The following is a 25,333-nucleotide window of genomic DNA, read 5'->3' as shown; positions in this document are numbered from 1 at the left end:
AGGCTGTGAATCCCAGCAAAGCCGCAGGCCCAGATGGCCTCTATCTGCGATTGGATTCAAGACTTTCTCAGGGACCGGTTACAAACAGTGAGGGTTGGGTCCGCTTTGTCCACCCCTCTGAAGCTTTGCACCGGCTCGCCACAAGGCTGCATGCTTAGCCCCTACCTGTACTCTTTGTACACATATGACTGTGTATCATCTGACCCATCTGCTGCGATAATTAAGTTCGCAGATGATACTACCGTGGTGGGTGTTATTACAGGTGGGGATGAGACAGCATACAGGGCGGAGGTACAAAAACTATCCATATAGGTAGAACAACGGCTTATGACCGTCTTTTACTGGTCTACTATAGAGAGCGTCCTCTCGTACTGTATTGTGGTTTGGTATGCTGGTCTGACAGCTGCAGATAGGAAAGCATTACAGAGGGTGGTGAGCACAGCACAAGACATTGTGGGCTGTCCCCTGACACCACTGGATGACCTCGCCAGGGCTTGCTGCCTTGGAAGAGTGAGAAAAATTCTCAGGGATGACTCACACCCTGGACGGTATCTCTTTACTCTCCTACCATCGGGTAGGAGATATAGGAGTACAGTCAGCCATACCAACAGGCTGAAGAACAGCTTTTATCCATGGGCTAATATAAACTTTATGCATAATTGACTTGCGAGGCTGGTGCATTGTGCAATTAGCTCACAGGGTGTAATAAGATGGAGGGTTTGTGTCACTGTAAGTTGGGGGGTGGGGGCACGAAGGGAGGCTCAGCCAATCTCAATGTATACATGGTTGTACTTTGACAATAAAGGTTCATTCATTAGATAAAATTAAAGTCAAGCTGGACAACGAGCAAGAGCTAGAGAAAGAAGCCTTTGTATTGTGGATTTGAAGACGGTGACTAATTGGAATACACGGGAAGAAGTTGTCAATTACTCCTAGATTAAATAAAATTTCTGGAGGCATTAATCAACAAGTGGAAATTTATTCACTTTGGTTGTGTGATGATGGCTTAGGGAAAAAAAGACTACATAATTAGGGACGGATGATATGAAGGAGATCATTAGAGTGCCCTTTGGAAAGCTATGCATTGGTACCAGGGATAGGTTGAGATGAAGGATACATAGTTAGGAAAAGTCACACTCAACACAATGGCATTTAATACCTAACTGATCACTCCCTAGTGATGTAATGTAGTTCCTTATGTATTCAATAATATATTAAAATTACAATTTGGAATTAAATTCTAAATATATCTAGGGCGGACGTAAGGCTGATAGATTCCAAAGGTTGAGCATCCTTGTCCTAACCCAGGGGTGGGGAACCTTGGCTCTTTTATGACTGGTGGACTTCAACCCCCAGAATTCCTGAGCCAGCCATGCTGAGGGGAAAGGGAGAGGTTTCCAAGCTGGGCCTTGCTGGCTCAGGAATTCTGGGAGTTGAAGTCCACCAGTCATAAAAGAGCCAAGGTTCCTCACCCCTGTCCTAACCCAAAAAGCAATACGTAAAAGGATTACTAAAAATGTAGATCATCCTCCCCCAATTAAACACCTCTACACTTTGCAGCTACCAGAATTATTTGCAAAACATTAGTTTTTCAGCTGACTGGGATGACTGATGAAATATGCTGGGCGTTCTAAATGCCCAGCCAAACCTAATACATATGGAATATGACTTTTCATTCATTCAACTTCCTTTATCTCTCTGAAAGATGCTGCGTGTGTTGAAATTCTATTACAACTTCTGGCACCCAAGACATTAGAATATAGGCTATCATGCTTCTGAGAGCTTTATTATTTTCAAGTGTCCCTCTGGGTGGTGGTGTTTATTTGAGAAATATTTTTCTGTTCTGGTCGGAGTTTCTGATATGCAACAAACCCCAAGGGCAGGAGTAGCCAACCTTGGCTCTTTTATGACTCATGGACTTCCACTCCCAGAATTCCTGAGCCAGCATGGCTCAGCTTGGAAACCTCTCTCTCTCTTTCTCCTCAGCATGGCTGGCTCAGGAATTCTGGGAGTTGAAGTCCACGAGTCATAAAAGAGCCAAGGTTGCCTACCCCTGCCCAAGGGGAAATGATTCTTATAAAAAAAAACTACTGGAAGTTGCATGTATTACTGGAATTTAAATGATAAGAGATTCAAAATGGATGAGGTTAGATCCGGGGTCTTCAAACTTGGCAACTTTAAGGGCTGGCTGAGGAATTCTGGAAGTTGAAGTCCGTAAGTCTTAAAGTTGCCAAGTTTGAAGACCACTGGGTAAATTCATGTAAAGATTGGAGGTGGCAGCCAATTTACTTAAGAGAAGCACAATGTGCTCCCTCAGAAGGTAGATGTTAAGAAAGAAGTTTCCTTTAAAGCGAGGGTTATCTATTCACAATATAACACTATTTCAAGTGGCCACAACTAAAATCTCACCATCCTGGGTTGGATTCAGTCATTTCCCTACACCAGGGGTAGGCAACCTAGGCTCTTTTATGACTCATGGACTTCAACTCCCAGAATTCCTGAGGCAGCCATGCTGAGGGGAAATGGAGAGGTTTCCAAGCTGAGCCATGCTGGCTCAGGAATTCTGGGAGTTGAAGTCCATGAGTCATAAAAGAGCCGAGGTTGCCTTCCCCTGCCCTACACCAAAGAGAGTTGGTTTGCTTGGAGCTTTCTGAATTTTGATTAACTCAACCAGCATAGTTGTAAGTTTTGTGTATTATATGAAGCCTAAAAAGCATGGTTTGGACAATTAGTAAAGGCTTAGTACACGGTGTGTAAAGAAACAATAAAATATACCAGAATCTCTAAAATATTTTATACCCCGAGGAAAAAACAATTGCCACAAGTACAAACGCATCTGTACTATGGTGTTGGGAATAATGGAGAGGTAATCAAAAACAAGGGACGCGGTGGCTCAGTGGGTTAGGACGCTGAGCTTGTCGATCAGAAGGTCGGCAGTTTGGCGGGTCAAATCCCGAGTGCCGCGTAACAGAGTGAGCGCCTGTTACTTGTCCCAGCTTCTGCCCACCTAGCAGTTCGAAAGCACGTAAAAATGCAAGTAGAAAAATAGGGACCACTATGGTGGGAAGGTAACAGCGTTCCGTGCGCCTTTGGCGTCTAGTCATGCCGGCCACATGACCACGGAGACGTCCTCGGACAAGCGCTGGCTCTTCGGCTATGAAACGGAGATGAGCACGGGCCCCTAGAGTCGGAAACGACTAGCACGCATGTGCGGGGGAACCTTTACCTTTACCTTTAATCAAAAACAGTACTGTAATCAGATGAGGAAAAACTGCTTTAGTACAGTAGGCTGGATTAAGTCCAGAAGTAAATAGTTTGCCTGTTTGCCGCTTAGCAAACAACAACGGTGTGTGTGTGTGTGTTAAGCTGTGGATTTGTATTTATTTTTCTTACTAGATTTTTATCCTATCTTTATTACTTCTTAAGTAACTCAAGGCAGCGAACATATCCAACACATCTATTTTCCCAACAACCACCCTTTGAGGTGGGTTGGGCAGAGAGTGGGCCTGGCCCAGGTTTACCTACCATCTTTCCGACTTAAGGTGGGACTAGAATTCACTGTCTCCTGGTGATTGGCCCAGTCACCCAGTTGGCTTTCACGTTTCAATTTTTTCAGTGTACAAATTCAAAACTGTATAAATCTTTTTAATAACCAGTCCATTGTAATTCATGCAGGAAACCACCATTAAACAAACTGATTCAGTGTGTGCCAAACACCATTAAACTGTGGTTCAGTGTCAACCACCATTAAACTGATTTCATGTGTCAATCACCAGTAAACAAACGGTGGAGTGTATCAACCACCATTAAAGTGATTCAGTGTGCCAACCATTAAATAAAACGATGATTCAGTGTCAACTACCATTAAACTGTGTCAACCACCATTAAACTGAGTGTCAACCACGATTAAACAATGTAATTTGGAGTGTCAAATCACCGCTAGTGATTGTGTGTCAACCATTACATAAACTATGACTCAGTGTCAACTACCATTAAACTGTGTCAACCACCATTAAACTGAGTGTCAACCACGATTAAACAATGTAATTTGGAGTGTCCAATCACCACTAGTGATTCAGTGTGTCAACCATTACATAAACTATGATTCAGTGACAACTACCATTAAACTGTGTCAACCACCATTAAACTGAGTGTCAACCACGATTAAACAATGTAATTTGGAGTGTCAAATCACCGCTAGTGATTCAGTGTCAACCATTAAATAAAACGATGATTCAGTGACAACTACCATTAAACTGTGTCAACCACCATTAAACTGAGTGTCAACCACAATTAAACAATGTAATTTGGACTGTCCAATCACCGCTAGTGATTCAGTGTGTCAACCATTACATAAACTATGCTTCAGCGACAACTACCATTAAACTGTGTCAACCACCATTAAACCGTGTCAACCACGATTAAACAATGTAATTTGGAGTGTCAAATCACCGCTAGTGATTCAGTGTCAACCATTACATAAACTATGATTCAGTGACAACTACCATTAAACTGTCAACCACAATTAAACCATGTCAACCACGATTAAACAATGTAATTTGGAGTGTCCAACCACCGCTAGTGATTCAGTGTGTCAACCATTAAATAAACTATGATTCAGTGTCAACTACCACTCAACAAAGCCCTACATGGCATGGGTCCGGAATACCTTGGGGAGCACCTGCGGCCGGCGTCAACTTCCCTCCACCCAGTACGCTCCCACAGAGAGGGCCTCCTCAGGGTGCCACCGGTCAAAGAATACCGACTGGTGGCCCCCAGGGGGAGGGCCTTCTCTGTGGGCGCGCCGGATTTATGGAACCGTCTTCCGGTCGAGCTCCGGATGGTGCCTGATCTCCGCTCCTTCCGGCGCGATCCCAAAACCTTCCTTTTTGAACAAGCTGGCCTGGCCTGATGGGTGATGGGTTTGGGTTTTAGAAATCGGTTTTAACCTTTTAATGTGTACTAATTTATTTACGGGCATTGCTGTTTAATTACTTTTTAATTTTTGTATCCTGTTTTTATTATGTATTGCCCTGTTCACCGCCCTGAGTCCTTCGGGAGAAGGGCGGTGTACAAATTAAATAAATAAATAAATAAATAATAAACAAACTGATTGTATGTAAAACCACCATTAAACAAACTGTGATTCGGAGTGTGTCAACCACCATTAAACAAACTGCGATTCAGTGTGTCAACCACCAGATTGTTGGGGGCAATTAAGCTGACTTTGTAATAATGCCGCTTGGGGTGTGTGTGAAAGCCCTAATAAGCAGGCATATACATAGAATGAAGGCTACTGCTAAGCTTGTAAGCCGCCCTGAGTATTCGGAGAAGGGCGGGATATAAATGGAATTAAAATAATAAAAAAAAATTAAGCAATCTGATTCAGACTGTGTCGACTTCAGGAACCAGGAACCGACCACGCGAAGGCTCGCTCAGAGGTCAGAGGGAATAAAGTACGCATTGAGAGCTCTTGCTCCGGGCCGAGGCTGGATCAGACGCCCCCCTCCCCCCCTCCTCCTCCTAAGATTTCAAATCTCTCGCTTCGTCCTCGCCTTTCTTCCGAGCAATCCCCACTCCTCCTTTCGCTCTCCGGCGCTTCCAACCACGCACTTCCGGTCCTCTCCTTCATTCCCGTCTCTATGCCCCCAGCGATTTTTTTTTATTATTATTATTATTATTATTAATTATTTATTTCCCCTCCCCTCCTCCGAGGACGGCGCGGCGCGATTGGCGGCGGCGTTCTCGCGAGAGGCGCGGCCTGACGGGGTGAGAGCGCGCGGGCGAGGAAAAAAAAAAAAAAGGAGGGGGGGCGGAGCGGGAGAAGGGGCCTGGCGTCGAGGTCCCGGTGGCGGCGGCGGAGGCGGAGGAAGCGGCTGGCTCGCTCGCTCGCTCGCTCCTGGGTGAGTGGCAGGAATGGCGGCCGCGGAGGGGGGGAGAGGGGAAGGCTCGTTCTGGCGGGTGACGGGAAGGAGCCATCTTGGGCCCGCTCGGCGCCTGTGGGAGGCTCGCCTGGCCCGCCCCCTCCTGGGCCTGCCGCGAGCGCGGAGAGACAGGAAGCCGCGAGCTGAGGCGCTGGCCGACCCGGCCCGCTCTCCGGCCTACTTTTTCCCACCGCCCAGACACGCTGCTTCCCGAGGCGCCTTTCCCGCCGGCCTCTCCCCTTCCCGCCCTGGCGCTCGCCCCGAGGAAGCGGCTCCCTTCGCGCCTTAAAAGGCCGAGTTCGAGCTTGGCTAAATTTTAAGACCGCCCGAGTTGAAGGGAGCGCCTTGCCTGCCTGCCTGCCTGCCTTTCCCTTAGTTCGCTCCACCGAGCTTAGGAAAAAGGGATGGTTGTTTCTGCAACTCGGGATACGCAACGCGGGGAGACGGCTCAGGGGATGCTAGTTTCCGGCCTTAGGCGGGTAGTCCTCGACTTACAGCAGTTCGCTTAGTGACCGTCCGAAGTTAAAACGGCGCTGCGAAAAGTGACTTGTGACCCGTTTTTCCCCCCCCCCGTGCTTTAATTTAATTTAATTTAATTTAATTTTAATTTATTAGATTTATATACCGCCCTTTCCTGAAGGACTCAGGGCGGTTTACAGTGCATTTTAAAATCACACCAATACAAAATACAAGTCTCCCGATACTCCCATGTTACACCTTTGCTCCGCGAGCTGCATTGGCTGTCGGTTGCCCTCCGGGTGAGATTCAAGGTGTTGGTAATGACTTACAAAGCCCTACATGGCATGGGTCCGGATTACGTACGGCAACACCGGCGGCCGGCGTCAACTTCCCTCCGTCCAGTGCGCTCCCACAGAGAGGGCCTCCTCAGGGTGCCGCCGATCAAAGAATGTCGATTGGTGCCCCCCAGGGGGAGGGCGTTCTCTGTGGGCGCGCCAGACCTGTGGAACCGCTTGGCGGTTGAGCTCCGGACGGCCCCCGACCTTCGCTCCTTCCAGCGCGATCTAAAAACTTATTTATTCGAGCAATCTGACCTGGTTTGATGGGTTAGGGTTGGGGTTTTAATATGTCTTTTAATTACTGTTTTATATTCGGGCATAATATTTAATTGTTTTTAACTTTTGTATTTCATTTTTATATTTATTGCCCTGTACACCTCCCTGAGTCCTTCGGGAGAAGGACGGTATAAAAATATAATAAATTAAATAAATAAATAAATAAATAAAAATACAAAAGTTAAAAGACAATTAAAAAGATTAAATTATCCCTGAAAATAAAACCCCAGTTAAAAATTCTCAGCCTGGGTCAGAGAGCTCAAAGAGCCAAGTCTTCAGGTCCCGGTGGAATGAACGCAGGTCAGGGGCAGTCCTGAGCTCCACGGGCAGCTGGTTCCAGAGGGTAGGCGCACCCACCGAGAAGGCCCTCCCCCTGGGTGTTATCCGCCGGCAATCTTTTACCGGCGGCACCCTGAGCAGACCCTCCCTGTGGGAGCGCACTGGACGAAGGAAACTTGATGCTGGCAGCAGGTGTTCCCTCAAATATCCCGGACCCAAGCCATTCAGGGCTTTATAGGTCATCACCAGCACCTTGAATCTCACCCGGAGGGCAACCGGAAGCCAATGCAGCTCACATTCCCCCCCCCTGGTCACCTGATTTGCCTTTGGATACTTGAGAGCTGACTCGTGTTTATGACGGTCGCGGTGTCCCCCCCCCGGAGGTCATGCGATCCCCTTTTGCGACCTTCTGACAAGCAAAGCCAATGGGGAAGCCGGATTCCCTTAACAACCGTGTTTACCAATCTGACAACGGAAGTGATTCGCTTAACGAATGAGGCGAGAAAGGTCGTAAAATGGGGCAAAACTCACTCAACCCATTTCTCGCTTAGCAACATAAGTTTGGGGCTCAGTTGCGGTCGTGTGGTCTGCCTGTAATTGGACTAAGAGTTTCTTCTGACGCCTTCCCTTTCCGAAAGACGTTGGCTGGGTGTTGCCTGGTCCTTCATAGAATATAATAAGTTGTTTGTGAGGTTTTGGAACTGCCTGGAAGTAAATGGACTCTAAATGGCTTATGGAGGTTTTATGCGAGACACCAAGTTCTCAATCTAATAATTAAAATTGCAAACCAATTTGTGCTGTAAATAATGGTAGATGTAAAGATGGTGCTGGTGGGTATTTTTTTTTTATCCCACACATCTCCCTTACAAGATGTCTCTGGGGGGGGCGCACAATATATTTCTGAGGTTTCCCATTTCTTTGGTTCCAATTGGATGTCAATCACTCAACTTTCATTATGCTTACAGGTTATTGATTAGGGCCCTTTCCACTAACTCATGAATGCTTTTTTTAAAGAGCTATTTAAGTACTAATCATGATTACCATGACTCAGGAGGTGGCAGCACCTGACTGATCTTGCCTCAGCAAAGAAGAAAAGCAGAGTTGGGCCTGAGTGAGGGATGGGAGACCATCAAGAAATGCAAGAGTTGTAGACTGTGAAAGTAAAAAAAAAACAATTGTGAAAAAAAGCAATGACAAGTCACTCCCTTATTGCTGCTAGGAAAACTACAGAAATGCTTATTTTGGCAAAATCTAGCTATTTATGCTATTTGAGAAAAACATACGGTAAGCTAAAGTTCTAGAGCTAACAATTCTAGTAAGTTTTTGACACTCACTTTCTAAAATAAAATATCCTTTTCCACTTAGGCTTCCTTTGCCATTCTTCAAGTCATTTTTTTTCAAGCTGGAGCAGTTTGAAAAGTGGTTTTTAGTTATAGTAGGATATATATCTTTTAAAGAGAGGAGAACAAGAAGTTCTGAGTATGCAGATAACCTGGGGCATATTTACATCATGGCAATTTGCTTGATTACTGTGTGCTTGTAGATTGTTAAAAGGTGAGCTGTGAACCAGAAAGTTAAAATTGTACTTTGCTATTTCACCTCAGTACATGTCTTTAAGATAGTCAGCATTTCCTAATTTTTCAACTGCAGCTCAAAAATAAGATTCCAACAAAATAGATGACTATTATTATGCTGTATGGTGCAAGAATTATGAAGTAAACATCCCAATGATTCTACCTTTGCGGGGGGGGGATTTGTATAATTTGTGAATTTTTAAAGTCTTTTTTCATGTTTAAATAATTGCAGATAGAATTACATATTTTAATGAATGGTCAGCATTTTTTAATCTGTCTTCGACATTCCTATGTTAGAAAATAGCTGTCTTAAATTTATCCTGAAAAGTTATGAGGTCCCCATTTTGTCACTTCTGATTGTCCATATAGTTTGGGGAATGAACAATATTACTGGCAAGTTATGGCATGTATTGTTTTGGAAAGCAAATATGACTCCCTGATTAGACCAATTGTTAGATCCTGTGAATCTTAAGGAAATGGACGGGTTCTTAGTACTGTTAGCATTGCCCCCTGTATATAAAATCCATAACCCTTCTGGCTGGTGAGACCACCTGTAGTTGAACTTGAGTAGTAGCAAATTCATCCTTGAACAGAGGCACAGTGAAAGAGGTGGTGGTACACACATCCTCAAAAAAAATATCTTCACTGGATACAAGAATATTGCACAATTTCGCTCCAGTCCCCAGCTTCCCTTTGGGGGCGGGGGAAGAGTATGTAGGAGATGGTTGGGCTGCCACTTAAGAGGGACATAGAAAAAAGAGATTATCTGGACCATTTTGAGTCACCTATCAGGCCAAGATATTCTACTGAGGCAGCATTGATTACATTTGTGGATGTGATTTCTGGTAGAATAAGGAGGGTGCAGTTCTCTTGGCTGGTCATCTCTTGGTGACTTCCTTCACCACTGATCATTATTCTTTGGACCAGTTTAGTATATGAGTATGGGAAGTACTGTTTTGCAGTAGTTCTTCCTCCTCTGCAGTCTGTGTTGATAGGGAAAAGTCGGTCAAACCCATGGGCCCTGCTTTCTGGAATTCTTCAGGACTCAGCATTTTCCCCATTGCCTTTAACATGCCCATGAGTATGCACAGTCTATATGAGCATGCATAATGCAGGTTATCTGATGTTTTGGACTTGGTTATCATCGGAATCCAAGTGATGCTGCTAAGGTGCTGACCTAGTGTCTGTTTGGGGAGAAATGGGATCAGTCCTGGCAAAATAAAGTAACTGATTCAGGAATTGGACACCTCATCTTTAGTTCTCAATCAAGTCCTATTTCTTCAGACAGAACTAGTTTGGGAATCCTCTTGGGACTCATGGGTCCTGATGGAAGAGTGAGTGGCAGCTATGGCTGGGAAGATTTTTTGCAGAGATCAGTCTTATGCACTAGTTTCATCGTTTTACAGCCCACAGCCCATTCTAGTGGTTTAAACTACTGCAGTAACACTCTGTGTAGGGTGTCAGAAACCAAGAACTCTACCCTTCAACCCTGATATCCATTGGTATGTACTTCTTTGGGGATTTATTGCCAAAAAGATTTTCTGGACATGTCTGAAATCTGAAGATAGCGTTACATATCATTTGATAAACCCCAGATCAGAAGACATCTTAGTATCTGATCAAGAAAGATAGTAATCCCAGATAAACCCCAGATCAGAAGACATCTTAGTGTTTGGTCAAGAATGATAGTGACTCTGGAGGAGACCTAAGCCATAAGGAAGCCTAGCCATTGATAGTACCAATATCGAAAGAGGAATTTCTTGTTTTAGAAGTTTGTATAACAGACATGTCAAAACTCGCGACATCACATGACATCGCGCAATGTATCGGAGCTTTTTCCCCATTGCTGGCAATGGGGTGGGCACGGTTTCCTCGTGATGCGTCCGGCCCACGGGCTGGCAGTTTGACACTCCTGATGTATAAGATTGAAGTATGGAATGAGGGAACTTGAAATTATTGTATCAGAATTGCACACTAAATTTTCGGAATATATGACCTTAGGTTTATGGAATGGGCCACTTTAAATCAGATGAGTATGTGAGATTATGCAAAGGAATAGATACCAATATTATTCAAAAAACCATTGCTTAAATATATGGTTGGCTATAACTTAACAGCAGATCATCTGTAGTAGAATTTGTGGTTTTAAGGTGAATATTATGATTTTCAACTTCATATGAGGTGGAAAAGTGAGGAATTCTTTGGCAAATCGGGCTAAACGTTGTACAGACTTAACAATACAGTACAATATTTTTATTGGCTGAATGGAATGCAGGTACTGGGGAAAAATCCTGAAAGTACTGAAAGATTTACATTAAATAAATGCAATAATGCAGGGGATAGGTTAATATGTTTTATGAAGAGATTTATTGATGACACTTGCTTCATGAATAGAACTGACTGCCCATGACCGTAATTGGCTTGATCATTTAGGTAACAAAACGGTGAAGAAGTGCAATAGAATAAGACATTTCTAGAAACAGACTATAAGTTATTGGCATTTTATCTGCATAATTGATAGCAATTTAGTAAATTAAAGAGTAGGTATGGTATCAAAATTAGTTCTGGAAGATATAGTGAGAATATTACTTCATACACATTCTGTATGCTTACCTTATACAGGTGAAACTTGAAAAATTAGAATATTGTGCAAAAGTTCATTTATTTCAGTAATGCAACTTAAAAGGGGAAACTAATATATGAGATAGACTCATTACATGCAAAGCAAGGTAGTTCAAGCCGTGATTTGTCATAATTGTGATGATTGCTTACAGCTCATGAAAACCCCAAATCCACAATCTCAGTAAATTAGAATATTGTGAAAAGGTGCAATATTCTAGGCTCAAAGTGTCCCAGTCTAATCAGCTAATTAAGCCATAACACCTGCAAAGGGTTCCTGAGCCTTTAAATGGTCTCTCAGTCTGGTTCAGTAGGAATTACAATCATGGGGAAGACTGCTGACCTGACAGTTGTGCAGAAAACCATCATTGACACCCTCCATAAGGAGGGAAAGCCTCAAAAGGTAATTGCAAAAGAAGTTGGATGTTCCCAAAGTGCTGTATCAAAGCACATTAATAGAAAGTTATGTGGAAGGGAAAAGTGTGGAAGAAAAAGGTGCACAAGCAGCAGGGATGACCGCAGCCTGGAGAGGATTGTCAGGAAAAGGCCATTCAAAAGTGTTGGGGACTTTCACAAGGAGTGGACTGAGGCTGGAGTCAGTGCATCAAGAGCCACCACACACAGACGGATCCTGGACATGGGCTTCAAATGTCGTATTCCTCTTGTCAAGCCGCTCCTGAACAACAAACAACATCAGAAGCGTCTTACCTGGGCTAAAGAAAAACAACCTGGTCTGTTACTCAGTGGTCTAAAGTCCTCTTTTCTGATGAGAGCAACTCTTGCATCTCATTTGGAAACCAAGGACCCAGAGTCTGGAGGAAGAATGGAGAGGCACACACTGCAAGATGCTTGAAGTCCAGTGTGAAGTTTCCACAGTCTGTGTTGATTTGGGGAGCCATGTCATCTGCTGGTGTTGGTCCACTGTGCTTCATTAAGTCCAGGGTCAACACAGCCGTCTACCCGGAGATTTTGGAGCACTTCATGCTTCCTTCTGCAGACAAGCTTTATGGGGATGCTGACTTCATTTTCCAGCAGGACCTGGCACCTGCCCACACTGCCAAAAGCACCAAAATCTGGTTCAATCACCGTGGGATTACTGTGCTTGATTGGCCAGCAAACTCGCCTGACCTGAACCCCATAGAGAATCTATGGGGCATTGCCAAGAGAAAGATGAGAGACATGAGACCGAACAATGCAGAAGAGCTGAAGGCCACTATTGAAGCATCCTGGTCTTCCATAACACCTCAGCAGTGCCACAGGCTGATAGCTTCCATGCCACGCCGCATTGAGGCAGTAATTGCTGCAAAAGGGGCCCAAACCAAGTACTGAGTACATATGCATGCTTATACTTTTCAGAGGTCCGATATTGTTCTATGTGCACTCCTTGTTTTATTGATTGCATGTAATATTCTAATTTTCTGAGATTGTGGATTTGGGGTTTTCATGAGCTGTACACCATAATCATCACAATTATGACAAATCACGGCTTGAACTATCTTGCTTTGCATGTAATGAGTCTATTTCATATATTAGTTTCCCCTTTTAAGTTGCATTACTGAAATAAATGAACTTTTGCACGATATTCTAATTTTTCGAGTTTCACCTGTATGAAATAAAACTTTAACAATGGGAAGAGATACGAGATGTTGTGAAAATTGAAGTAGAAAAATAATCCCCAAATTTGTAACAGTAAAAGATCCAAGTGGCTTTCAGAAGAAATTATAACAGACAAGAAAAGAAGGAAGCTTGGTCCCACAGTAAGGATGAATTATATAAATGCAGCATTTTCATTGTCAAGCAACCGTGTCTGAACGAGGCTCTATACTTCAGTCAAGATTGCCAGCAAGTAGGGGAATATAATAGTGCAAAAGTGAGGGATAGTTTTAAGAACAAAGAAATTGCAGGGAAGTTTACAGCTAAAGCATGAATAGTTGAGTAAGCAAAGGATATTAAACGAAGATGGGAAGATACAGTCTAGATATAAGATTTACTTACTGAAAAAATTGTGTGCCCATGCATCTTATATACAGTAATCCAGGGTGGCCCATAAACAAGATCAGTAAAACAAAATAAGATTTAAAAAGCAATACACAACAATAGCACTCTCTGACGCCCTCAATAGCCATCCTTCCACCACACAGTTACATTCTGTTTGCTAGGCTTCATTCACACCGTAACCCAGTGCCTGGGGGGAAGAGCCAGCTCCTTGTGGCTCATAGAAAAACAAAAACATTTAGAGAGACTGTACACAACAGGCGACCGCAATAGAAAACAAAGTGCAACATGCAGTGGACCAGCTGTTAAATACCAGGTGCTTATGAAATGCCTATTGTGAAAGGCAGATAAAGTGCTAACAGATCTGTGTCAACAAATATGGAACAAGATTGTATGGTTGGAAAATATACCTATACCAAAGAAAAGATATATAAAGCAATGGATAGATTGTCAAACCAGGCCAATTCCTCACACAAGTCGAAATATTACTTGAAATCTTACAGAGTAGAGCCATAAGGAGAAGCAACTTTTATAAGAAGGCAGCAGGCTACAAGGTCAGATAGGTAGCCTAAGATGGAATACAAAGACAGCAAGAGGGATTTTCTTTTGCATTATTGACTACAGCAAGGCTTTTGTGTTAAGTGTACCAGAATCTAGGTTAATGGGTATACCAGAGCACTCGGATATTCTTCTGAGGACCCTCTATTATGAGCAAGAAGCTATTGTAAGATCTGAAACAAAGAGGTAGAGAATAGGAGTGAATGAAGGATGCCTATTGTTCCATATCATCTGTTCAGCTTATTCAAGGAATGGAAGAATGGTAAGATTGGATAAAATGATAGCTTGAATCAAAATAGGCAGCTAGAACATAATCATCTTGATGATGATGATGATAACTTTATGATGATAACTTTATTGTCACTTTGAATGTACACCAATCGGCATACATCAAAATGAAATTTCGTGGCATACAGCTCTCAAAGGGTCACCACCTCCGATATATACTCCTTGTTCGGGGCCCGCTCAAATTTCACATTGTCCATTTTAGTCTCTAGGGAGTGAACGATGGCAAACAGGACAGATGGAAATGGGGCTCCCTGTGGATTAGCCCTCAAGTTAGCTTGTATTCTGACAACCTCGCCTTCTTTCCTTTTTCTGATCCTGACTCTTCCACCTTTTCCTTAAAGAGGCCTTGCTTCTTTTCGCCCCTGGAGCACGCTGCTGCCGCCACCACCACCAACTCCTCCAAAAGCCTCTCTCTCTTCCTCTGGGCCTGCCGACAGCCTCATCCAGTTCCTTCGCCCCATAAGCTCCAGGTCCTCTCCTCCTCTGCCTCCTCTGGAAACAGCCCTGATTTGCAGTAGAATCCATCACTGGGCCAGCAGTCAGATCTTGCTGCTAGTAGAACAAATTCGAACAGCGCCAACGACTTTTAACGGTCTCACCAACAGTTTCAAAACAACTAGAAACTCGCCAGGCCAGCGAGGTTGTCGGTCGTATGTCGTATGTTACCTTAGTTCCACCATGTTGCTCAAACACATTAAAATCTTCCTGATCATGTGGCCTATAGCCCTTACTATCCCTCCCAAAACTATTCGCCTTCAAGAGCCAATGCAGCCGCAGCCATTCCAGGCGCCGCCATCTTAGACCTTGAGAGTGGAATTCGAAGTTATCGAAGTCAAAATTATAGATTCATGTCATCTAGCATGCTTATTGAGTTTCCATTTGACAGCAGAGGGATCCACTAGAAAATGCAAGTCTTTCATCAGAGTCAGAGAGCTGCCTTTAATCTTATGACTGCAAATCTAACTTTTTACCACATTTTTTTTACTGATGCTAAATGATTAGCTACAGTGGAGTCTCATTCTAATTGATCATTGGAGTTGTGTGCCCATCATTCAGAAAGTATGTCAGCACAGTAACGTACATCACTTGAGTAATGAAGTACCCGTAGCTCTGCAAATATTGCAAAGTACATCTTCAAAAAAAAATAAATCATGGAAAGTTTCTTGTACGGAGATCTGCTAAAGTTGGGGTTCGCTGTATTTTAAAAATGTTTTTGTTTCACGTCACCAAGATTGTGTCTCAAGTGGATAAAAGACCTCTTTCCCTCTCTTTCTAGTGAAGGACAAAAATGAGTTATGCGGAAAAACCCGATGAAATTACAAAAGATGAGTGGATGGAAAAACTCAATAATTTACACATCCAAAGAGCTGACATGAATCGCTTAATTATGAACTATCTTGTTACAGGTAACAATCACTAAGATTTACGATTGCCTCTTAATTTAAGAATGGTATTTAAGAACAGCATTTCCAGCACATGTTTTTATATTCGTTGGTGGCACTATATTAGAAGAGTCTTGTGACGACCAAAAACACCGCTGCTACCCACTCCACAATCTGTAATTGCCATATTATATAAGCTGTGGGGGAAAAATAAGTTATAACAATAGAGTCTCTTTCTAGAAGCTTACAAGCAAAAGGATAAGTAGAAAAAAGAGAAAAGGACGAAAAAAGGATGGAGTCCTACATAGCTACTAATTTTTCCAGAAAGTCTTTATTAACTTCAAGAGCTAGCCATCGAGGAAGTTAGTCGTGAGAAGGAGCTTTAGTAAGAGAATTACACCTTTTAATCTTTTTTTTTGTCCTCTTTTACAATCAGAAACTTCAGGTCCTTTTTTTTTAATTGTAAAAGCAAAAACTCCAAAAGTCATTCAATGCCGAAAGCCTTGTAAGATGACTTTTTTTGTTTGCTTGTTCGTTTCGTAATACGTTTCTTCTTCCATTTCATTTCAGAAGGTTTTAAAGAGGCTGCTGAGAAGTTTCGAATGGAATCTGGAATTGAACCTAGTGTTGATCTAGAGACGCTGGATGAAAGAATAAAAATTCGGGAGATGATTCTCAAAGGCCAGATCCAGGAAGCCATTGCACTGATCAATAGCCTTCATCCAGAGTTATTAGACACAAACCGGTACCTTTACTTCCATTTGCAGGTAAGCTAACAGATTTAAAGATGCAGGGATTGTAGCTTGTGTATCTAAATAATAAATGCATTGGTTATTTAGGAACTACAATAATTGAATTCATAATTTTTCCTAATATGTTGGGTAGACATTTTGAATGCCCTTTGGCCTTGTGAGAATATAATTGTGTCAGATATTTAAATGTGAACAGTGGAACTGGCTAGATGCTCCAGTCCTGTAACAGTATTATGTACATATTGGCCTTGACATTAACCTGAATCAAATTGGAATTGGGGAGGATTTGCTCTCCATGTTCTTGTTGCCCTTAAAAGCATTTAAATGTGCAGTTCTTTAGACAAGCATTAAAACTCCAAATATCTTAGGCCTGAAAAGGCAATCTTTGAATGATGGAATCACATCAGAGAGGTCTCTAGGACACGAAGTGTCCACATACTTCATTTATAGACATAATAAAAGCTCGAAAAGCTAAGTTGCGTAGCTTTGCTTCTTTCTGACCGTTAGATTTATTTTTTTTTCTTTTAATTTAAAGTTGTTTGATCCAAGCCGGATATTCAGAGGATGTTTATGGTGTAGGAGAGAAAGTGCGTGTAACTTCCTATTTCTCTTTTTTTTTTCTTCTTTGATCTGTGCAGCAGCAACATTTAATTGAACTGATTCGGCAGCGGGAAACGGAAGCTGCTCTGGAGTTTGCGCAGACTCAGTTAGCGGAACAAGGAGAAGAGAGCCGGGAGTGTCTGACGGAGATGGAGCGCACACTGGCTCTCCTGGCCTTTGATAATCCAGAGGAATCCCCTTTTGGAGATTTGCTCAACATGATGCAGAGGCAGAAAGTAACTACTAGTTATGGGACTAAAATTAAAAGATGGCAGAACTCTTTAACGGCTGGCGCATTTGCATTTATCTCTTAGTGCAGGGGTTCCCAACCAGGGTTGTGAGACGGTATATTCCACGGGGTGCAAAAACTTGGGTTTCCAAAATTACAGTGTATATGCATAATTTGTTGCCGTTATTTCAAACGTCTGTAAGGGGTGCGAGAATATACGAGAGGCGTTCTAGGGGTGCAGGGCATAGAAAAGGTTGGGAACCACTGCCTTAGTGGCTTGTGGGGAATAGGTAGCTTTATATCTTTTTCACAGTAGATTGAGCAAGCACTCAAAAGAAAATCTTAATCGGCTAAATTGCTTAGTTAACCAACTATAATTTTAATTAATCAGTTTTGAGAATTCAGCTCGATTGGTGAAGCAAATAGGCCTGAGAATGATGAATATAAAGAAGAAGTTACTGCTTATTTTTCTAGTAAATGGCTATATCAGTAATAGAGATTCTTACCATGATAGGTTTCATGGTATCTGCCCCGAATGGAACAGCGTACAATTGTAAAATAAACTACTACAAATGTGGTCCAGTGGTTAAGGCACCAGGCTAGAAACCAGGAAGCTGAGTGCTATTTCTGCCTTAGGTACAAATGCCGGCTAGGTGACTTTAGGCCAATCATACACTCTCAAGTCCCTGACAGAGTTGTTTTGGGGACTTGGCAAACAAAGTCATTGAGGAAGCCAGATTCACTTAACAACCGTGTTACTAAACAGCTGCAGTGATTCACTTAACAACTGTGGCAAGAAATGTCATAAAATGGGGCAAAACTCAATTAGGTGTCTTGCTTCACAGAAATATTATGTTACTAATCTAAGCTACTTGTCTCTTTCTCTAGGTGTGGAGTGAAGTAAACCAAGCTGTGTTAGATTATGAAAATCGTGAGTCAACCCCCAAACTGGCTAAATTATTGAAGCTACTACTTTGGGCTCAAAATGAGCTGGACCAGAAGAAAGTAAAATATCCCAAAATGACAGATCTCAGCAAGGGGACAATTGAGGAACCCAAGTAAAATGTGCAGATGGACACTAAATCTCACACCTGCACAGTGATTATACATTTTTAATCAGTCTGTGACTGAAATATTTTTACTACAGTTCAGGACTTTTGCAATTTGGTTGTGTGTGTGTTTTTTTTTTGTTTCTTGGCAAGCATACGTAAAGGGAAGGGGTCCCTTTTAAAATGCAGCAAAATGGCATTGGAAAAGCATTACATCACTTTGTCCATCTGACTTAGGCTATGCACTGTCGTCCTTTTTTAGCCAAATACCAAGGTTCTTTTTTAAATACTGTGCTGAAGGTTTGCAGTGTCTGGCCACTGAAACATGTTTTGGTAGCCAGCGAATTGATGTTAAAGCTCTTGGCAACTCTCCAGTTAAACTTCACCTGTTTTTCACTTGAACATGGACTTATTTCTGTGTTAATTTATAGCCAAATATGCATTCTCTATTTATAAGCTAGCAATTGGTTAAAGTGATCATTTTGTAAACCTGCCAGTGTTGTTTACTGCATAGACTATAGTATAGAAAGCTTGTAAGCTGTAATTGAAGATAACTGCCCTTGCTTTTCACACCTTGGTGACTTATTTATATGGGGCTGAATGTTACGTTCATGACGGGCCTAGTTCTCTCAGAAGCATTGCTAAAAATAAAAGCATTTTCTTTTGTAGTTTTCAAGAATGACCAAAATAGCCTCCGGAAAAAAAAGTAATCACATTACAGGTAGGCGTTCTTTCCCCAGAGTTTTTTTTTGTGTGTGTGTGTGTATGCTTCTATTTCTTAATGTCAGTTGCAGTCATTACACTGCTTGGGGTGACAATTACAGCCTTAAAGCCTGTAATATATTTACAAACGATATGAAAATGGAAATAACGTTAGCCATTCCCAGTAAGAAGAAATAGCTTAACAGCGTAAATGTTTGGGGGCCATAATTTTTAAATGATGGAGTTATTTTTAACAGTTTCTTATCTTGGGTAATTGGTACTCTGATTTTAACAACTCTCCTCCTTGGAGCTCCCATCTTTATGATGGGGTGTTGTTAATCATGGTTAGGATTTATTTCTGCCCTACCCTAGTTAAAGCCCCTGTAATTCCATGAGTTATTTCTTAACTCAGTCGCTGCATTGCAGTCTCCTTTATAGATGGTTAACGGCAATGCAAGGCTGATTTAAAAACATTGGCCCCCGACTTGGCTGGTAGTAATAAGTGCTAACCTGGCTAGTTTCAAGATTACCATCCCTGCAACTAACTCCGTTATCTCCAAGGTTGCTGAAGCCTAGATATTTCCAGTTGCCAAGCTCTTATTAATGTTATTGCCAGCTAGGAGCAATCTGCCTCTCTGTGCTCATTCTACACCTTTCTGCCAAAAGGGGAAAGAAAAACAACAACGAGAGTAAGTCATTTAGTTGCAGCCTATTACTATTACTCCTAGTGCTCTTGGTGAGTAAATGAGCAAGCTATAGAAAGCAAACATTTGGCTTTCAGCAGGGGCGTCGCTACAGTCGTTGCTTGGTGTAATAGACTAACAGAAGCTTCTCTATATTGCTCCAAAAATGAGAGTGACACAGCGGAGGTTCCCGATGAGGGATATGTATTTGTATGCAGCTGCATTCTGGATGAGGCCCACAGCTAGACTAGTGTTAACAGTAGTTTGAAGATAAGATGGCACTTGTATTTTGCACTGAAGCTTGTACAGCCTATCGGAGAGAAAAGCTCTGACGGAACATTACTTAACATTTTGGGAGATCACTCAACGTGGGATTGATGGTCACGGAGTTCAGTGTCCTGGCTCATTTTAGATTCTTGAGGAATGTTTCCTAACAGCTCAATTTGGCCTGATCAAGTTCTTTGTTGAACCAACTAAGCACAGCTACGCTGAGAGTCAAAACATCTAGGCCAGGGGTAGGCAAACCTTGGCTCTTTTATGACTCGTGGACTTCAACTCCCAGAATTCCTGAGCCAGCCACGCTAAGGAGAAAGGGAGATGTTTCCAAGCTGAGCCCTGCCGGCTCAGGAATTCTGGGAGTTGAAGTCTACGAGTCATAAAAGAGCCAAGGTGGCCTACCCCTGGGCTAGGCTTTCTTCAAATAGGACCAATTTTATCTTTCCTCTTCTGGAGATGTAAGAAAGTATAAAGCCAGAGTCTCCAAACTTGGCAACTTTTAAGACTTGTAGACTTCAACTCCCAGAACTCCTCAGCCAGAGGAATTCTGGGAGTCGAAGTCTACAAGTCTTAAAAGTTGCTAAGTTTGGAGACCCCTGGTTTAAAGCATCAGCTTTCAGCGTAGTCCTGACCAAAAGCTGATATCCTCTGTTGCAGCCATATTTCAGAGGTCTCCTTTATATTCAAGCATTCTGTTGAAGCCATGGTTGCATAATAACTGGAATTTAGAGTGTTTTAAGAGCCAAATAATGCGATATAACTGACAGTTTACTTAATTTGGTTTTTGTTAAAACATCTCACACTGAAGCAGCTTTAATCTGTAAAGGTTTCTTGGGGGTAACTTTAGAGAAAAGTATTTAAAAATGGTATGAAAGAAAGCTATGCATTTTACAGAGCGCGCAAAGGTGTAGTCCCCGTGGTACTTTTAGGGATCTTTATATTCACATGTATATAAAATAGTTTGCATATACAAATTATAATATAATCAATTTGAATTATTCTCAGATGGGGAGGGTGTAAAATATAACTTATGAAAATATTATTCACAAAAATATACCCCACAGCCCTCACTACATGAATGATTTTTTTTGTCATACACATGAGAACTGTCTTACCTTAGTGGCTGTGAAAAATGGTTGCAATTTATCTCCATAATGTTAAATCACCACTCTTCACTGCTTAGCATTAAATACAACTTTGATCAATACGTTTCCCATCTGGTTTTTCTTCTAGTTTATTTTTTATGAACCTCTTTATAGAAATAAGGTTTCAGAGAATATAAGTGTGCTAATCGCTCCTATCAGTCTGAGTAAATTTTGCAATCCAGCTAGCGAAGATTGGATTATATGTACAATGCGTGGTGTGTATTTTGGAGAGGGTGTGCAAAGCATCTCAAATTCAAAACAGGTTGTTATAGATACTACACAAAGGATCTGAGGTTGGAAGAGAGGCTCAACTTTCACAACATACATAAAATATAGGTAGTCCTCAACTTACGACCACAATTGAGCCCTGAATTTCTGTTGCTGCGTGAAACACTTGTCGAGTTTTGCCTCATTTTACGACCTTTCTTGCCACAGTTGTTAAGTGAATTGCTACAGCTGGTAAACTAGTAGCCCAGTTATTAACTGAATCCGGCTTTCCTGTTGACTTTGCGTGTCAGAAGGTCGCAAAAGGGAATCGCATGACTCCTGGACGCTGCAACCATCATAAATATGAGTCAGTGGCCAATTTTCATCATGTGACCATGGGGATGCTGCGATGGTCGTAAGTGTGAAAAACGATCCTAAGTCCCTCTTCGGTGCTGCTGTAACTTTGGTCACTAAGTGAACTGTCGTAAATCGAGGACTTACCTATATATAACATTAAAAATAATGCCGATTTGTGCAGGTTTTGGAGAAGGAGCTATGTTTAGTAGGCACATTGTTGGAATGGATGAAAGGGAGACTCAGCACATCTTACAGGTGATGGGATAAGGGGGGGGCTGTGAAGGAATTTGCTCTCTGTGTTGGACAAAGCCATTCAAATTTGTTTTCAGTTGGATCCCAGCCTTGTGGCACGTCTGCTGGATATGCCTAAGGAGGAGCCTTGCCCTGTTATCTAGGAACAATTTGAACCTGTTAGGCCTGAGGAACTGACTATAACTCTGAGCTCAGCCGCATCATCATCATCATCATCAAGTTGGAAGGGACCTTGGAGGTCATCTAGTCCAACCCCCTGCTCAGGCAGGAAACCCTATACCATTTCGGACAAATGGCTGTCCAGTCTCTTCTTAAAAACTTCCAGTGTTGAAGCATTCACAGCTTCTGGAGGCAGGTTGTTCCACTGATTAATTGTTCTAACTGTCAGAAAGTTTCTCCTTAGTTCTAGGTTGCTTCTCTCCTTGATTAGTTTCCATCCATTGCTTCTTGTCCTGCCTTTGGGCGCTTTGGAGAATAGCTTGCTATATTCCTAGATCAGGAGTCTTCAAACCTGGCCCTTTTATGACTAGTGGACTTCAGCTCCCAGAATTCCTCAATCAGCCTGCCTGACTGAGGAATTCTGGGAGTTGCAAGTCCACAAGTCATAAAAGAGCCACGTTTGAAGACCCCTGTCTTAGATTAATGCAATTATTTTAAGCAGTTCAATAAAGTTTGATTTTATTCATAGGAAAATAAAGGGTAATTTTTATCTAAATTATCCCTATTTTGTAACGACAGGGATTTTGTGTGACCTTCAGTGTTAGCATTTGGGAAAAATAATTCTTCAGTTTTTGCAATGGAATGTAAGCAATCAGGTTTTTGGTTAAAAAAAACAAAACAAAACACCGTGACCACAATTAGAAAGTCACTAGTTGGTTATTTTGTCATCGTATCAGTGCCTTGGCTCCATTTCAGCCACTATAACTTGGCTGTATTGTGTTTTCTGTACTAAAGCCTGTAAAGGACATTTAGATGGCATCGGGACAAAGGAATACGTTTATTCACCCTTCATGCTTGCATTCTAGGTTTATCCCGATCTGAAAACTGGGTAATAATTTGTGTCAAACCTTTTATTGACTCCCTCACTTGGATTGTGCTGTCAAATGATTGTCAGTTCTTCCCCACAATCCTCTAGCCCAGGGTTAGGCAACCTTGGTTCTTTTATGACTCGTGGACTTCAACTCCCAGAATTCCTGAGCCAGCATGCCTGGCTCAGGAATTCTGGGAGTTGAAGTCCACGAGTCATAAAAGAACCAAGGTTGCCTACCTCTGCTCTAGCCCCAATCCGGTCTTCCAATGGTGCATCCACCACCATCTGAGCCCATCCACCTAGTTATGCTTTTTTCTCTCGCTCCCACTTTCCCAACCTCAGACTTCTGGGTCTTCACAGAACATGTCCGAAACAGGACAACTTGTGCCTGGTCACTTGTGCCTCGAATGAAGATTTGTTTGACAATCCATTTGTTTTGCTTTCCTGGCTGTCCAATGGTATTCCCAGGAGTCTTCTCCAAATCCCGAAGTTGAAAGGCGTCAATACAGGTAGTCCTTGAGTTACCAACCGTTTGTTGGTAGTGACCATTCAAAGTTACAACGCTACCCAAAACCCTGACTTTATGACCAGTTTTCAAACGACCCTTTCAGCATCCCCAGGATCACAACTGGGCCGCTTAGCAACTGGCAACGTATTTGTGACAGTTCAACGGAGCTGGGTCATGTGGTCACCATTGGTGACCTTCCCAGCTGGCTTCCCACGAGCAAAGTTAATAGGGGAAGTCAGAATCACTTCAACGACCATATGATTCACTTAACGACTGCACTGACTTGCTTAACAAATGGGGCAAAAAAAAGTGGTAAAGTGAGGCGCAACTCATGTAACTGTCTTGCTTAGCAATGGAAATTGTGGGCTCAATTGCGGTCATAAGTTGAGGACTGTATTCTTCCTATCCTGCTTCCATAAAGTCCAGCTTGGATTTCCATGGGGCGGTCATGGGGAATACCAGGCCTTCGAGATTCTGATCTTTGTATTTACTGAAAGATCATGACATTTATCTTTTCCAAAGTCTTCATGGCTGCTCTTAGGCATAGTGCAGTAAGAAGAAATAGGGGAGACGTGATAGCAGTGTTTCAATATCTGAGGGGCTGCCACAAGGCAGAAGGGGTCAGGTTGTTCACCAGAGCACCAGAGGGAAGGACGAGAAACAATGGTTGGAAACTGATCAAGGAAAGAAGCAACCTGGATTTAAGGAGAAACTTCCTGACTGAGGACACTCAACCAGTGGAACAGCTTCCCTCCACCAATTGTGGGCGCCCCATCACTGGAGATCTTTAAGAAAAGACTAGACAATCACTTGTCTGAGATGATGTATGTTCTCCTGCTTAAGCGGGGGGGGGGGGTTGGACTAGAAGACCTCCAAGGTCCCTTCCAGCTCTATTCTATATCTCACCCAGCGAGGCCCTTACAGACACACACACCATGTTCTTTTCACCCAGCAACGTCTGCAGCAATGTAATAGCCACTAGCACTTAGACTTATATACCGCTTCACGGTGCTTTACAGCCCCTCTCTAAGCTGTTTACAGAGTCAGCATGTCGCCCCCAACAATCGGGGCTCCCATTTTGCCAGGATGAAGGCTGCGTCAACCTTGAGCTGGTGAGACTTGAACTGCTGGCTGTGGGCATAGTTAGCCTGCAATACTGCAATCTAAGCACTGTGCCACCATGGCAATGCTGTTGTTAGCTGCGAGGTTGTGTCTGACCCATTGCGACCCCATGAACAAAGTTCCTCCAGGCCTTCCTGTCCTCTAGCATCTTCTGGAGTCCATTTAAGCTCACGCCTACTGCTTCAGTGACTCCATCCAGCCACCTCATTCTCTGTCGTCCCCTTCTTCTCTCAACCTTTCCCAGCATTAGGCTCTTCTCCAGTGAGTCCTTCCTTCTCATTAGGTGGCCAAAGGATTTTGAGTTTCAACTTCAGGATCTGTCCTTCTAAAGACCAGTCAGGGTTGATCTCCTCTAGGACTGACCGGTTTGATCGCCTTGCAGTCCAAGGGACTCTCAGGAGTCTTCTCCAGCGCCACAGTTCAAAGGCCTCATGGCAATAGAATAGACCACAATACAATAGCACTAGCACTTAGACTTACATATCACTTCACAGTACTTTACAGCCCTCTCTAAGCGGTTTACAGAGTCAGCTTATTACCCCCAACATCTTGAGGCGCGTGGGGGGATATTCAGACGCTGCAGGAAAAGGAGCGTCGGGTAGGGCGCGGGGGATTTTTAAAAATTTCCCCCAGGCGTGATTTCGCGTGGATTCTCCGCCACTCGGAGGACGATCTTCCCCGGCTCTAACCTCTCTGGAGATTCTCAGCCCCACCCAGGGTCGTGGTTTT

The 25,333-nt window shown here is 42.9% G+C and overlaps 1 protein-coding gene and 1 long non-coding RNA gene across 2 annotated transcripts in view; one reads left to right on the top strand and one right to left on the bottom strand.

Annotated features, from left to right (window-relative positions):
- LOC310639380 overlaps positions 1–25,333 on the bottom strand; it is a 472,331-nt gene that overhangs the window by 400,414 nt on the left and 46,584 nt on the right. The window lies entirely within an intron of this gene.
- Positions 5,799–18,387, top strand: GID8 (GID complex subunit 8 homolog). The gene is made up of 5 exons (XM_083360988.1): positions 5,799–5,903; positions 15,587–15,716; positions 16,263–16,459; positions 17,083–17,280; positions 18,162–18,387. The coding sequence occupies exons 2-5, from the start codon at positions 15,599–15,601 to the stop codon at positions 18,333–18,335; spliced, it is 687 nt and encodes a 228-aa protein (XP_083217114.1). The 5' UTR covers positions 5,799–5,903; positions 15,587–15,598; the 3' UTR covers positions 18,336–18,387.

The sequence above is a fragment of the Vipera ursinii genome (assembly GCF_947247035.1).
Source record: "Vipera ursinii genome assembly, chromosome: 3".
Classification (NCBI taxonomy): Eukaryota; Metazoa; Chordata; class Lepidosauria; order Squamata; family Viperidae; genus Vipera; species Vipera ursinii.
Note: the sequence above shows the minus strand (reverse complement) of the source record. Positions and strands in the feature narration are given on the sequence as shown.

What these genes read in the sequence shown, in the direction of transcription:
- GID8 (XM_083360988.1), top strand. Translation starts at nt 15,599, where the DNA reads ATGAGTTATGCGGAAAAACCCGATGAAATTACAAAAGATGAGTGGATG. An exon ending in TATGAACTATCTTGTTACAG is followed by an intron (nt 15,717 to 16,262) that starts GTAACAATCACT and finishes ATTTCATTTCAG; the next exon opens with AAGGTTTTAAAGAGGCTGCT. An exon ending in ACCTTTACTTCCATTTGCAG is followed by an intron (nt 16,460 to 17,082) that starts GTAAGCTAACAG and finishes TGATCTGTGCAG; the next exon opens with CAGCAACATTTAATTGAACT.